A 14334-nucleotide genomic window follows, 5' to 3' on the forward strand; every position below is an offset into this window, starting at 1 on the left:
TCCCTGCTGTCCGGCGAGATCTGGGGGGCAGCGCTCTCGCGGACGCGCGCGCAGTCTGGGCGGCGGCATCCACCGCGCGGCGCCCCTGCCCCGCGTCCCCCACCCCCCGCCGCTCCGCTGTGACGGTGCCACCGGTCGGAATCTTCTGGTGGCAACACTCGGCGACAGGAGCACGCCGTGCAGCGCGAGGAGACCCTGCAGCAAGCCGTGCTCACCCGGATGGGCGGAGATCGAGCAGGAGTGGATTCCGTGGTGCACGACGGCGCCAACGGCTTCTCTTCACCATCGAGCTCTGCTCCCCTCCCTCTGCGTCAGAATCAAGGTGCCCACGGATCTTCTTACCTTGTCACTGTCGGCTCCCCCCTCTCCCTCCACGTTCTGCATTGGTAGCTGTGTTGGATGTACACAGTTTGAAGGCTTGCTAGATGAGTAGTAATATGTATACGGTTAGGATTAAGTTGTTTATTTTGTGAGATGAGGATACAACTTTTTCTCGGGGTTGTTTGGATTCAGAATTTTAGCCAATTATGTTTCCATAAACTCGTTTGATGGTCTAACAACCTGAAATTAGTTAGCGTAAAAAAGTATAGTTTTTTTAGGGGCAGAACAAGTAAAACTTTTTTTTTTTGAATATTCTCAAGATTTGAAGACAATTAGACACACTGAACTGGTTCCTAGTTCCTACATCAGGACTACTACCAAATAACGAACTAAAATGCCATGGTAGCATCAGCCTTATTATTCTTACTCTATGGGATTTTTCACCAGTGCATGCAACTACACCAGACCCTGGCAACTGCAGCATTCGCACTTGACCAAAGAAGCTCCGCTTTTTTCACGCGGAGAACAAACCATATGGCTCGCCCAACCATTGTGCAAGTTCATCTGAACATGATCATGCCGCTTGCAAAGTGGAATACAAGCACACGATGACGTTTACTCCAATGGTCACTGCAAAGATGATGGCGAGAATGGCCATTGAAGCAGCTCTACGATCCATGGTCACCACGGCTACACCCTTTGCTGCTGCCTTCTTGCTGCCGCCATCTTGTCCAAGCTTCATCCCTGTCTCATTCCACCCCGTGTTCGCTGGTCTCTTCTTCTCTGCTGGTTTAAACAGAGCTGGCAGTGAAAGACATGCGGGTGAGTTGATGGGCGCGACCCGCTCTTGTGCCGGCAGTTTCTGCTTCGACACATTCTCCACTGTTGCTGTTTCGGTCATGGTATCCACTTTCAGTTGCTCTGAGATCTGTGACTGATGCGCTGTCATCTGTGTTGATGAGGTCTATTGATCACTGCCATGGCCGTGCCCGATATGTTCTTCATGGGTGATCTCCGGGCTATTGATGGGAAGAGAGCTTTCATCGGAATTCTTCACACCTTTGGTGGCATTTGGTGTGACCTCATTCTCGACGCAGCTCTTCACTGAATTTTGGTCAGGATTCTTCACATCTTCACTGTCCAGATCATTAATGATCTCAGCACTTTCCTGGCTTGCGTTTGGATCCAAATTATCTATAGGTTTGCCATCCAATTCATCAGCAACAATTTCATCCACCTGCTCCTGAATCTCTTGAAGCTCCTCTGCTTCCTTACCATCCAACCCATCAGCTTCAACCTCTCTAACCTCCCTGCCCAGATTCTCATCAGATTGATCAGGTGGAGGGGAAGGAGTGGAGAGAAAGATGTCTGTCCCCACGTGGTGCGAAGAAGACTATACAGGATTCTGTATTATGTTGCGTTAAAACAATCTGGAATATAAAGGATTCTGGAGGTGAGCTTAAATGAAAGTATTTCCTTCTATCACTATTCCGGTCGCGAGGCATGTTTGTTCCCATGATGTAATGTTTCATTTTCATTTACGATTCTTCTAGAATCCAGTAAAAGTAAACATGGTCTGAGGTTACCTAATCTTATACTGCAATTTCAGAATTTCCTAGATTTGCTTTGACAGTTTCAACACATGTTCTTCACACTAAAATAAACCTGCAGTATTTTTGCATTACCAAAATGAACTTTAGATGTGGGAGGGTCTCCAATATATATGAACTTAACTGTGGGAACAGAACAGGTGGCATAACTGATATGACATAACTTTGGGGAATAAGTGCTATATAGTTGACACATTTGAGATGCCAGAACTTGTTCAATGTAGTTGGAGTAAAAGTTAAAGATGCAATCTGAGTACTAACATTATGAAGTGTCGTTCAACAATTTCAGGCTTGTCCATGGTCGATTTGGACTGGTCAGGTTGGTGTTGCCTTATTCTGTGCTACGTTATATTGTTATGACGAGATTTCACATTCAATTTGTTATGCTCAATTGCTCAATCTGTTTATGAGGGTCCGGTTCATTGCAACATTAGCGTGCCTTCCTGATCTCTTCTTACTTCTAGCAATGATGGTTGTGACTCAGCAGAAATTCCATACCTTCATGGTCAACTGCTGCATCTGGAATACGTATGTGAAGCATACCTTAGTATTTTAATTTAACTCCTCACCTGAAGTTATTCTCCTTAGTTCTGCATTTGTGTTGAGCTAATATGGATATGGTACATTTTTTTTGCTATATGGATATGGTACAACTTTGGCTAAGCAATGCAACTTTCATTGGGTTTTTAGTACTTGTACTTAATGTGCGGATAGAGACTCCGAAATTGTCATTTTAGTGTACCTATTTGCACATGTATTTCCATATTTGAATGTTCTCAACCATGCTGCTAAAATGTTTGTGAATATGCTTACAAGTCTACTCTGACATGGAGAGAAAATGTCAAGCCAGTAAAATGCTTGCAGCATTTGGCTGATGCTTCTCAACAAAAACCGTGTGTTGCAACTCCGTGAGCATTTTGCTGATCCTAAATTGGTGTTATTAAACTTCAGAGATGAAGGAAAATGTCTGATTTCAGGCTTATTCTCGTTGTACAAAATTGCAGTCAAACACAACCCCTTCCAATACGTGAGATAGCTGGATATGTTGGAAGGGAAGCAAAATATATGAGAAAGGTGGATGGTCGGTGTTGGCATTTATGAAGAAAAATCTTATCATTATCTTAAACATGGTTTTCCTAGATTTGTTTTTGACAGTTTCACATGTTCTTCTTACTAAAATAAACCTGCAGTCTTTTTGCATCACAAAAATGATATGACATAACTGTGGGTCTCCAATATATATATATATATGAACTTAACTGTGGTAGATTTTGTAACTTTGGGATGCCAGAACTTGTTCAATGTAGTTGGAGTAAAAGTTAAAGATGCAATCTGAGTACTAACATTATGAAGTTACTTTGCTTGCTGAAACAGGTCAGGATGGCAAACCTAGGGAGTTCGGGCACCATGAAACATAACAAAGGTGGATATCCGTCCTTTGTCGTCGGAGAGGAAGAAGACGGTAGGCGGGCTCAGGAGATGACGCAGCAATAGTCGTCGAGCGGAGGTTGTGTTTGGACGCCCTGGTTGTGGTTCGGCATGCGAGGTTGCGAGATCAGCAGAGGCTGCAGCTCCCACAGCTCGCGTGCGAACGATGTGGCCGGCGTGCGTTCGCGTGTGGATGGAGCTCGTACGCCAGGAAGAACTGGCGTCTTGATGGAGATCGTACGCCAGGAAGAACTGGCGTTCGCTGGCGGGTCGAAGAAGTTTGATTTTTGGTCGATGGACCACGTCCTCGTTCGTGGGTTGCGGAGCTGTTTTTTATTGACTGGGCGCGATCGTGGGGTTCCACGGACTTCTCGTACGTGGGCTGATTTTTTTTGTGGGCGCTGAGTTGGTGATTTTTCGTACGTAGGCTGAGTTAGTGGGCTGCTGCGTGCGTGTGGGAGAGTGGGGATCGAGGGAGGGGGGTCGAACGAGGTCGAACCATCACGACGTTCGATCCCCCATTAATAGTAGAGATTCATCTCATCGAGCAATTCTTTTTGAGCTTTAAGTACTTGTTCAACTTGGGTGGTAACCATAGAAGCATGTTTGCTAACAAGTTTAAGTTCACCTTTAATATTAGCCATATAATCACCCAAGTGTTTAATCATATAAGCATCTTGTTTTAATTATTTACCACAATAAGCATTGAAGTCTTCTTGCTTAAACATAAAATTATCAAACTCATCCAAGCACTGACTATGAATTTTAGTAGGAGGGATTTCAGCTTTGTCATATCTATAGAGAGAATTTACCTTTACTACCTGTGTCGGGTTATCGGGATCAAGAGGTTTTTCAATAAATAAAGGATTAAGATCATATGTTTCTTCAATAAACGGTAAATTAAGACCATGTATTTCTTCAATAGGAGATAAATTCTTAACATCTTCAGCTCTAATACATTTTTCTTTCATAGATTTCTTTGCCTCTTGCATATCTTCGGGACTGAGAAATAGAACACCTCTCTTCTTCGGAGTTGGTTTAGGAATAGGATCATTAATTGGAGCACGAACTAGCTCAGGAGGTGCCCAATTATTTTCATTTGTCAACATATTATTCAATAAGATTTCAGCTTCATCCGGTGTTCTTTCCCTGAAAAGAGAACCAACACAACTATTCAGGTAATCTCTGGAAGCATCGGTTAGTCCATTATAAAAGATATCAAGTATTTCATTTTTCTTAAGAGGATGATCAGGCAAAGCATTAAGTAACTTGAGAAGCCTCCCCCAAGCTTGTGGGAGACTCTCTTCTTTAATTTGCACAAAGTTGTATATTTTCTTTAAAGCAGCTTGTTTCTTATGAGTAGGGAAATATTTAGCAGAGAAGTAATAAATCATATCCTGGGGACAACACACACAACCAGAATCAAGAAAATTAAACCATATCTTAGCATCACCCTTTAATGAGAACGGAAATATTTTGAGGATATAAAAGTAGCGAGATCTCTCATCAATAGTGAACAGGGTGGCTATATCATTTAATTTAGTAAGATGTGCCACAACAATTTCAGATTCATAGCCATGAAAAAGATCAGATTCAACCAAAATAATTATATCAGGATCAATAGAGAATTCATAATCCTTATCAGTAACACAGATATGTGAAGTAGCAAAAGCAGGGTCAGGTTTCATCCTAGCATTTAGAGATTGCTTATTCCATTTAGCTAATAACATTTTGAGTTCATATCTATCTTTGCAAGCTAAAATAGTTAAAGAAGCTTCTTGATCAAAAACATAACCCTCAGGAATAACAAGTGATTCTTCATCATCAGTATTGTCAGATTCCATATTTTCAATATCTCTAGCCCTAGCAAGTTGTTCGTCAAGAAATTCACCAAGTGGCACAGTAGTATCAAGCATAGAAGTAGTTTCATCATAAGTATCATGCATAGCAGAAGTAGTATCATCAATAACATGCGACATATCAGAACGAATAGCAGAAGCAGGTTTAGGTGTCGCAAGCTTACTCATAACAGAAGGTGAATCAAGTGCAGAGCTAGATGGCAGTTCCTTACCTCCCCTCGTAGTTGAGGGATAAATTGGTGTATTAGCGTCTTTCAAGTTCTTCATAGTGTCCAGCAGATATAAATCCCAAGTGATTCAAAGAATAGAGTTATGCTCCCCGGCAACGGCGCCAGAAATTAGTCTTGATAACCAACAAGTATGGGGGATCGCAACAGCTTTCGAGGGTAGAGTATTCAACCCAAATTTATTGATTCGACACAAGGGGAGCCAAAGAATATTCTCAAGTATTAGCAGCTGAGTTGTCAATTCAACCACACCTGGAAACTTAGTATCTGCGGCAAAGTGTTTAGTAGCAAAGTAATATGATAGTGGTGATAACAGTAACAAAAGAGTAATGAAAGCAAAGTAATATTTTTGGTATTTTGTAGTGATTGTAACAATAGCAACGGGAAAGTAAATAAGCGTAAACCAGTATATGGAAAGCTCGTAGGCATCGGATCAGTGATGGATAATTATGCCCGATGCGGTTCATCGTGTAACAATCATAACATAGGGTGACACAGAACTAGCTCCAATTCATCAATGTAATGTAGGCATGTATTCTGAATATAGTCATACGTGTTTATGGAAAAGAACTTGCATGACATCTTTTTTCCTACCTCCCGTGGCAGCGGGGTCCTATAGAAACTAAGGGATATTAAGGCCTTCTTTTAATGGAGAACCAAAACAAAGCATTAGCACATAATGAATACATGAACTCCTCAAACTATGGTCATCACCGGGAGTGGTCCCGATTATTGTCACTTCGGGGTTGCCGGATCATAACACATAATAGGTGACTATAGACTTGGAAGATAGGATCAAGAACTCACATATATTCATGAAAACATAATAGGTTCAGATCTGAAATCATGACACTCGGGCCCTAGTGACAAGCATTAAGCATAGCAAAGTCATAGCAACATCAATCTCAGAACATAGTGGATACTAGGGATCAAACCCTAACAAAACTAACTCGATTACATGATAAATCCCATCCAACCCATCACCGTCCAGCAAGCCTACAGTGGAATTACTCATGCACGGCGGTGAGAATCATGAAATTGGTGATGGAGGATGGTTGATGACGACGACGACGACGAATCCTCCTCTGTGGAGCCCCGAACAGACTCCAGATCAGCCCTCCTGAGAGGTTTTAGGGCTTGGCGGTGGCTCCGTATCGTAAAACGTGATGATTTCTTCTTCTCTATTTTTGTCTCCCCAAAAGCAAATATATAGAGTTGGAGTTGGAGCTTAAGGTCTCCAGGGGGCCCACGAGGTAGGGGCGCGCCCTAGGGGGGGCGCCCCCACCCTCGTGGACAGCGCCTTACTCCCCTGGTCTTCATCTTTGGCGAGGATTTTTTATTATTTATTGTAAGATATTCCGTGGAGTTTCAGGTCATTCCGAGAACTTTTGTTTTCTGCACATAAAACAACATCATGGCAATTCTGTTGAAAACAGCGTCAGTCCGGGTTAGTTCCATTCAAATCATACAAGTTAGAGTCCAAAACAAGGGCAAAAGTGTTTGGAAAAGTAGATACGACGGAGACGTATCACTACACTTCAAAATGAAGAACATATCCATGAAGGTGGCGAACGCCGTTGCTTTTACAAATCCCCCCGAGGCAACCTTCCATTGCAACCTGATTCCAGCGGGCTATGCTCGTGTCTTGGTTGATGAGGTGGTGGACCAATATTCGGGGCTAGAGCTTGACATTCCTGGAGGTGACGAGGAGCACACACCGGGAGAGGCCAAACATCGTATCATCCTATGGAGAAAGGATTGCATCATCTTTCGAAGGCCACCGACACCGCGTCAGCCGACTCCTCGTCAAAGTCCGCCACCGAGTCAGCAGACTCCCGCTCCTCCAAGTCCGCCAACGCGTCAGACCACTCCTCCTCCTCCAAGTCTGGCAAAGCGTCAGGCCACTCCTCCTCCAAGTCCGACACAACGTCAGACAACTCCTCCTCCAAGTCCGGCACAACTTCATGCAACTCCTTCTCCAAGTCCGACACAGCTTCAGGCCACTCCTCCTCCTCCAACTCAGCCACGTCAACCGTCTCCGTCGCCTCAGTAATCACGGAAGAGAGCCACCGCAGTTATGGTGCGTAGCGGTACAAGTCGAGGTAGTACGGGAGGTACAGGCGGAGGTAAGCGATTTCAATATGGTCCAAGCCTCGCGCCTCTTCCACAAAGGCCTTACGACAAGTCCGAGGAGGAAAACGCAGCCATAGTGAAGGCCCATGTGGAAGCCCATTTTGCACCCAAACCGCCACCGCCGCCAAGGGAGAAAGTGTCTGAGGAAAAGATTGACCACTTCATTCGTATGGCTAGAGCACCGGCTCCCAAGCATGTTGACACAGACTATGAGCTCCACCTCAGGAAGTTAAATCGAGCACGTCTACAGAATGAGGCGAGCTCGAGCTCGAGCAAATTAGCTGGCAAAAAATGCGGTAAAACCGTTCTCCAGCTGGGAGAACAGGCGGCGCAATCAATCCCCCCGCTTGTTGTGCCAACAACACATGAGAGTACGCGCGCCTAATATTATTGTGGGCAAACCGTTAATGTTCCCCAGCTGGGCGATGTGGTAACAACCGAGCAGCATATAACGCAAACTGAAATGCTCAAGATCACTACTGGACAACTCCTCGAAATCGAGTCCATGTCTCCGCTTAGAGAGGAGGAAATAAAACGAAAATATGTCCGAGGCCAACCCTTGGTCGAGCCAGACGAGGTCAAGAAGCTCCCAACGAGAATGTATGAATTGCATCAATGGTATATGAACATTACCAAGATTTCCAATCGAGAGTCCCTCATGGTGAATGTCAAGAAGGATCATTACTTTCATGAGAAAGCTGTGTCCGTTGAGTATTCAGAACTATTTCAGTTATACAATCAAGACACACTCAACAAATCTATCGTCAGTTGCTATTGTCTGTAAGTGATTTCTTTCTGTAATTTAAGTCTCAAACTAGCTGTAGTGATCATTTTGATCAACCATTACCTGTAATTATCCTCACTATATTCTTTTCTGTGGTATTATGCAGGATGAAGATGTATGAAATGAAAAAAGGTGCACGCTATGGCATTGAGTTCATTGACGCAAATACCATTAATGAATACACATGGAAATTAGATACATATTATCGAGCAAGTGTAGAGGAAAGCATGTTAGAGTTCTTCAAGCACCTCAAATACAATGAAGATATACTACTTCCTTACAACTTCCTGTAAGTCACACCGTCTTGTACTATAAATTATGTTTTTGCTTACTAGCTAGCTAAATGTTTTTGCTTACATATATATGCCCGCTTAATTAAGACATGCAAATGTGTGTGCATGCAATTTTCACTGGATCTTGTTAATCATTAAAGTTGATGAAGGAACAGTTGAAGTACTAGACTCACTACTTAAGAAATAAAGTGACTACACCATTGTGAAGGGGATAGTCGACAGGTAATTTCAATCATTATTAACTATATCTCGGTCTATTTAATTAGTTTGCCATTTCCTGATAACAACTATTTAATAACCTCTTTATTCATTTTCTTTGTCAGCGGGTAGGGCTTGGGCAAAGTTCATCAACATCACTCCAGGCCAAAGGAAACAAAAGCTGAAATGGTATCAACCCAAGGTAAGTAATTAAGTAGTACTAGCTAGCTAGATGACATCTCTTTAATTATCATGCTTGATTAATTATTATCTGATCAAATTCCATTCTCGTAAAGGCCCTGAAGCAGGCGTCGGGGAATGATCTGTGTGGATACTACGTTTGCGAGAACATTCGCATGATGGCGTCCGAAAGGAGCAGATCTCAAAGACAGGACTGGATACGTTTGTGAGAACACTATTCACAATTTTTACACCATTATCGATATCTAGTCACACAACTAATACACATGCATATTGATCTCCTTCTTAACAGCTCAGAGAGGTGCGGGAGAAGCTCCTACCAACAGAGCGCATACAAGCAATTCAAGGGGAAATAGCGGGATTTTTGCTCGACCAGGTCATAGATACGAACGGAGAATACTATTACCCACTACCGCCCCATGAACCACTTCCAATTATCATCGTGCTCCGAAGGCACCAATTAGGCTAATGCCACTGGCTCCGAAGGCACCAATTAGAAGAAATTGTATATAGCTAGCTAATTGTATATATATATATATATATATATACATGTGTATATGTATGAATTAATGATGGTTGTGAGACATTCGATGATACATAATCGGTTCTACTAGAAATTCTATTTATATATATGCATAACGTGTACAATATGCAGTATTGTAAAATACCAGCAAATGAAAAAACGAAAAAGAATTAAATGTAAACACAAAATTAAATAAAAAAGAAATCATAAACCCAAACCCCCCAACCTTTTAATACCGGTTGGTGTCACCAACCGGTACTAAAGGGCTCCCTGCCCCTGGAGCTGCCTCGTGCCACGTGGTTGCCTTTTATCACCGGTTCGTGCGGAACCGGTACTAAAGGGGGGGACCTTTAGTCCCACACTTTAGTGCCGGTTACCGAACCGGCACTAAAGGGCCTTACAAACCGGTGCTATAGCCCGGTTCTGCACTAGTGCTCCTAAGCAAACTATCCTAATAACGATAAGATAATTGGGCTAAGCTCCTAATAACAATAAGATAACTTGGGCCATAACCCACTGGGCTAAGCCCCTGATATGCCGGTCATAACAGGCTTAAATAAAGTCACACCATCAGTCCATCACATTACTGTACTGGAAATTAACTGAAGAGACACCCTGCCAAGCAGGCAACTATATATGTTCAGCCCCAAATTAAGGTTCCAGGTACAGGTGGTGAACTTGTAAACAAGAGCAGCATCTAGTACAAACTTACGTGCATATTACATCCAAGTGAAGGAGAGAAAAAAGCAAGGAAGCAAATGACAAATGGAATTTAAATGAGAGGCACTCGAGATACTACAAAACTATGCTACCAACATAATGACTGGTTTACAAGTTTTTAGTAGCTTTTTTAGCCTCGGAGGGTCGCTAGGTACACGATTAATCCCCAACTGGCAACTGCGAAGCCGACCGAGCAATTACCGGTCAACAATTTCTTCATTGCCAGGTTGTGGCAGCGGGAAAATGGACTGTGTAGTACATGTGTGCTCATGACGATACACGACTTGAAAGAGCAGCGGGTCAGCGTCAGTGCGCTGCATATGCTTGATCACTGGGCATTTATGCGATCTATAGTGTGCACAGCGGTAGTAATCTCTGTAAAAGTTCCAAGACAACAAAAACATGGGGTCAGCCTCCAGTGGCTAACCTTCGGAAAAAATGTGAGTTCCAGAAAAGGCCTTTGCTAACCTTCGGAAGTTGCTGTCATGGATAGTTTTCTGGCCGAACTTCCTCCAGTTGAAGCCGTCAGAGGACAATGAGAGGAGTCCAAAGAACATTGAATTGTCAACACACGTAATGTCAGCTGTAGGACGACTTGAGCGCATATCAATGGCCTCCCTTAACGCTGACACTGCAGCTCTTGTAGTGGATCCCTCGGCACCATATCCCCCAACAATTACAAGGATTTCCTTGAGGCCTAATAGGTACTCGATACCCATAGGTGCACCACCGTAGAGAAAATTGAGTCTTACCTCAAGCTTTTCGAGACTGGGCATAGCCCCTGCCTCAAAAGTCAGCTGTGATATCCTGATGCAGGACAGCCTGAAATGCTTGAGAATAGGGAATCCAATTCCGCAGATGACTACTTTCTCTTTAGCTTCACAAGTTCCTTCGACGTGCAATTTGAGGTGGTTAAGAGATTGCAACTGTGCAAGAATTACAATATCATCTTCCAACACCTCAAATCTAAGATCAAGGTCTGTGAGGTTATGGAGCTCGCCAATCCACTTAGGAACCATTGGAAACATGCACAACATGTGAAGCCTCCGGAGAAGGCAAAGAGAAACATGTGAGCTTAACGCATATATTCTGTTGATATTAGAATCCGTGTGCAGATATCTGAGGTTGCAAAGTTTTTCAAGGGAACATCTCAAAACATCCAAGCGTTGTGTTGTTTTCCTGTCATGCAATTCATCCATGTAGTAACATATTCGAAGATTCCTCAAATTGGTCAGTTCTCCAAGGCCTCTGATGTTGTCTATAGAATTCAAGCCCACATCAAACTCTTGCAGCGTACATACAGATTTCATGTTGCCAATCCCATCGGGCAAATTTATCCCACTAGGGATGATCAGGTGCTGCAATCGGCGCAAATGAATAACATCTTGCGGAACTTCAAGAGGACATACTCCTAACTCCAAGGTCTCCAATTGCTCTAGCCCCCGAATTTCCCTTGGTAACACTATTTCACCATCTGCTTTTATTTTTAGATACCTCAGATGAAACAAATGAGATATTCCAGTGAGGTCAGGTATCTCCGACCCATGGTTTCCACTTGTAAATTCAAGAGTTAAAACTCGAAGATGGTTGAACTTCAAGAGAGGAGGTGCATATGCAGAGGTACCGAATCTCGCCAGTGCTCTTACTTGTGAGAGTTGGGCGGTCTCCAATATGGTGCCATCTATTATACCATCCAGATAGAGGGAGAGCCTGCGGACCTTGCCAGACAAACCTATCATGGCTTGGATGTCATGTGTCGCAATTATAAAATTTTCATCTCTGCACTTGTGTACAATAAGGTCGAGGATCATATCATGCACTTTGCAAGATAACACTTCATTGTTATGATCTGTATCAACTGGTTGAATGATGCCCCTGTTAACAAGCTCGTTAAAATAGCCCTCTGCAATAGCCTCTGGATATTGCCCATGTACTTTACTTACAAAACCTTGGGCTATCCATTGCCTGACCAAATCATTTTTCCAGATTATATAGTCCTCTGGATACATACCCAAATATAGCATGCATGTCTTCAAATAATGAGGAAGATTTATGTAACTAAGGCTCAGTATTTGCCTCATTCCTTCCAATGTTGGATTCACCTCGAAATTGGGGCCCAATGAATTCTTTATATGCACCCAATTCTCCTTCAATGTGTTTTGCTCACTAGCCAAAAGGCTAGATATAGTCACAATTGCAAGAGGCAAGCCAGCACATCTTTTTAAAATCTGAGCTGAAACTTCTTCCAAATACAGAGGGCAGGCTTCCTCTGAACCAAATACTCTGTTGAAAAATAGCTTTCTTGAGTCTTCGTTGCTTAGTGACTTCATCTTATAAACATAGTCATGCTGATTGCAGCAGCAAGCTCTAGCCACAGTATTAATTCGGGTAGTTGTTATTATCATGCTACCGTCCAAATTTTTTGGAAGAGCACATCTAATAACATTCCATGTAGTTTCATCCCAAATGTCATCAATTACAATCAAGTACCTGCAAAATTATCTCATAAAAACTACAATAAGTACTAGGCAATAGTAAACTATGGGCAAAATGTAAAATATACATGAAAGCATACTCAGTCTCTGCAACTGCATGTCAGACAGCAAAAACATCAAAAAAGAACCTTTATCAGTGGAACATTGAAAATGCAAATGTACTTGTCCATGTAATGGAGTAACAGTGGTAAAAGTTGAATCTTCTGTCGCATTTCTGGAAACCAAGTTCATTTGAAGAAGTGTATCTTCAGAATAGATGAGAAATAAATTGTTGCATTCTAGCTTTTCAAACTAATGTTTAACTAGTTTCTCTAGTGACCCATGAGCATAACAGTTACAAGATCAAACAATACAAAGTTTTCGCAATACGCAAAGCTTGCGTATCATGGGTTACAGTCAATGCAAACAATACAAGATCAAACAATACAAATAACTTTGGGTTACGGTCAATTCCGAACAGGCGTACCTCTTATCCATAAGGAATTGTCTGAGTGCACTGATCAGTTCATCCTCTGCCCATATTTCCATGTTGGTTCCCTCCAGCGCTACATAGCCAACTTGAGAGAGCATTCTTCTCAGAATCATTCGTATGTTTGGTTTCTGGGACACGGAAACGAATGCCTGGCACTCGTACTGCCACTTTAGCCTGTGGTAAATCTGGTTCGCAAGTGTAGTCTTACCAAGCCCTCCAAATCCCACTATAGAGAGGACCTTCCTCTGTTGTGCAGAAACACCCTCTTCACCCACCATCAGGTGTATTAATTCATCCCTCAGGCCATCGATACCCACAAGGCCCGATGTGTCCGCATAGAGTGCCAGCATGCGAATGTCTATGGTTGTATTGTTTGGCTTTGAGACAGCATCATCAATCTTGTACCTCATGCGTCGCTCGCTCACCTCCATGACACGGCTCTTGAGGCCTTGGAACTCCTTGGCGACCTTTTGCCGAGTGTTCATCGTCGTCAACAAGTTCATGCTCCTATGAATGAACCCCTTAAACCCATGGGGCTCGCCGTTGGACTCACCTTCCACCAGGAGCATGAACTCATCGACGCTGTCCTCGATGTCATAGGACAGATCATGCACCTCGTTTGCCCAGCACCTGGCTTGCTTGTCGGGCTCCTCCTCCGCCTCCGACATCCTCTCCAGGAATGCTCGCATACTCTCGAGCTCAGCTTTAAGGAACATTATCTCGCCTTTGGCTTGTTTCAGCAGCTTGTACTTGCCAGCGAGCAGATCGCCAAGCTTCGCAATCACGAAGCCAATGGCGCCATGCGACACGCTCACCACTGCTGCCTCCATGGAACCGGCAACAGACCCAGTACTGAATTTTCCTTTCTCTTTTTCCTTTCTAATTCAAGAGGAAAGAACTTAAATCACTTTTTCAATTCTGAAGCTGCTAACCCACACTCATGACTGAATTTTCGTTTTCTGGTTGTAGCCCTTACTCAAGATGTGCGTCCGTTGGTCGCATCTGCCATGTTGAAAACACTCAAATCAGCCCTTTGGATCGACTTGATAATACATGGCAGCTGTGCTTGA

General features: G+C 43.2%; 1 protein-coding gene and 1 pseudogene across 1 annotated transcript; both read right to left on the reverse strand.

Annotated features, from left to right (window-relative positions):
* Positions 1 to 895: 895 nt before the first annotated feature.
* Positions 896 to 2450, reverse strand: LOC119271756 (annotated as a pseudogene).
* A 7778-nt stretch (positions 2451 to 10228) lies between these two features.
* On the reverse strand, positions 10229 to 14207 carry LOC119266730 (disease resistance protein RGA5-like). The gene is made up of 3 exons (XM_037547997.1): positions 13259 to 14207; positions 10766 to 12787; positions 10229 to 10672 (listed from the first exon to the last, which is right to left on the reverse strand). The coding sequence occupies exons 1-3, from the start codon at positions 14092 to 14094 to the stop codon at positions 10495 to 10497; spliced, it is 3036 nt and encodes a 1011-aa protein (XP_037403894.1). The 5' UTR covers positions 14095 to 14207; the 3' UTR covers positions 10229 to 10494.
* Between the last annotated feature and the right edge of the window lie 127 nt (positions 14208 to 14334).

Source organism: Triticum dicoccoides, chromosome 3A (assembly GCF_002162155.2).
Source record: "Triticum dicoccoides isolate Atlit2015 ecotype Zavitan chromosome 3A, WEW_v2.0, whole genome shotgun sequence".
Lineage (NCBI taxonomy): Eukaryota > Viridiplantae > Streptophyta > Magnoliopsida > Poales > Poaceae > Triticum > Triticum dicoccoides.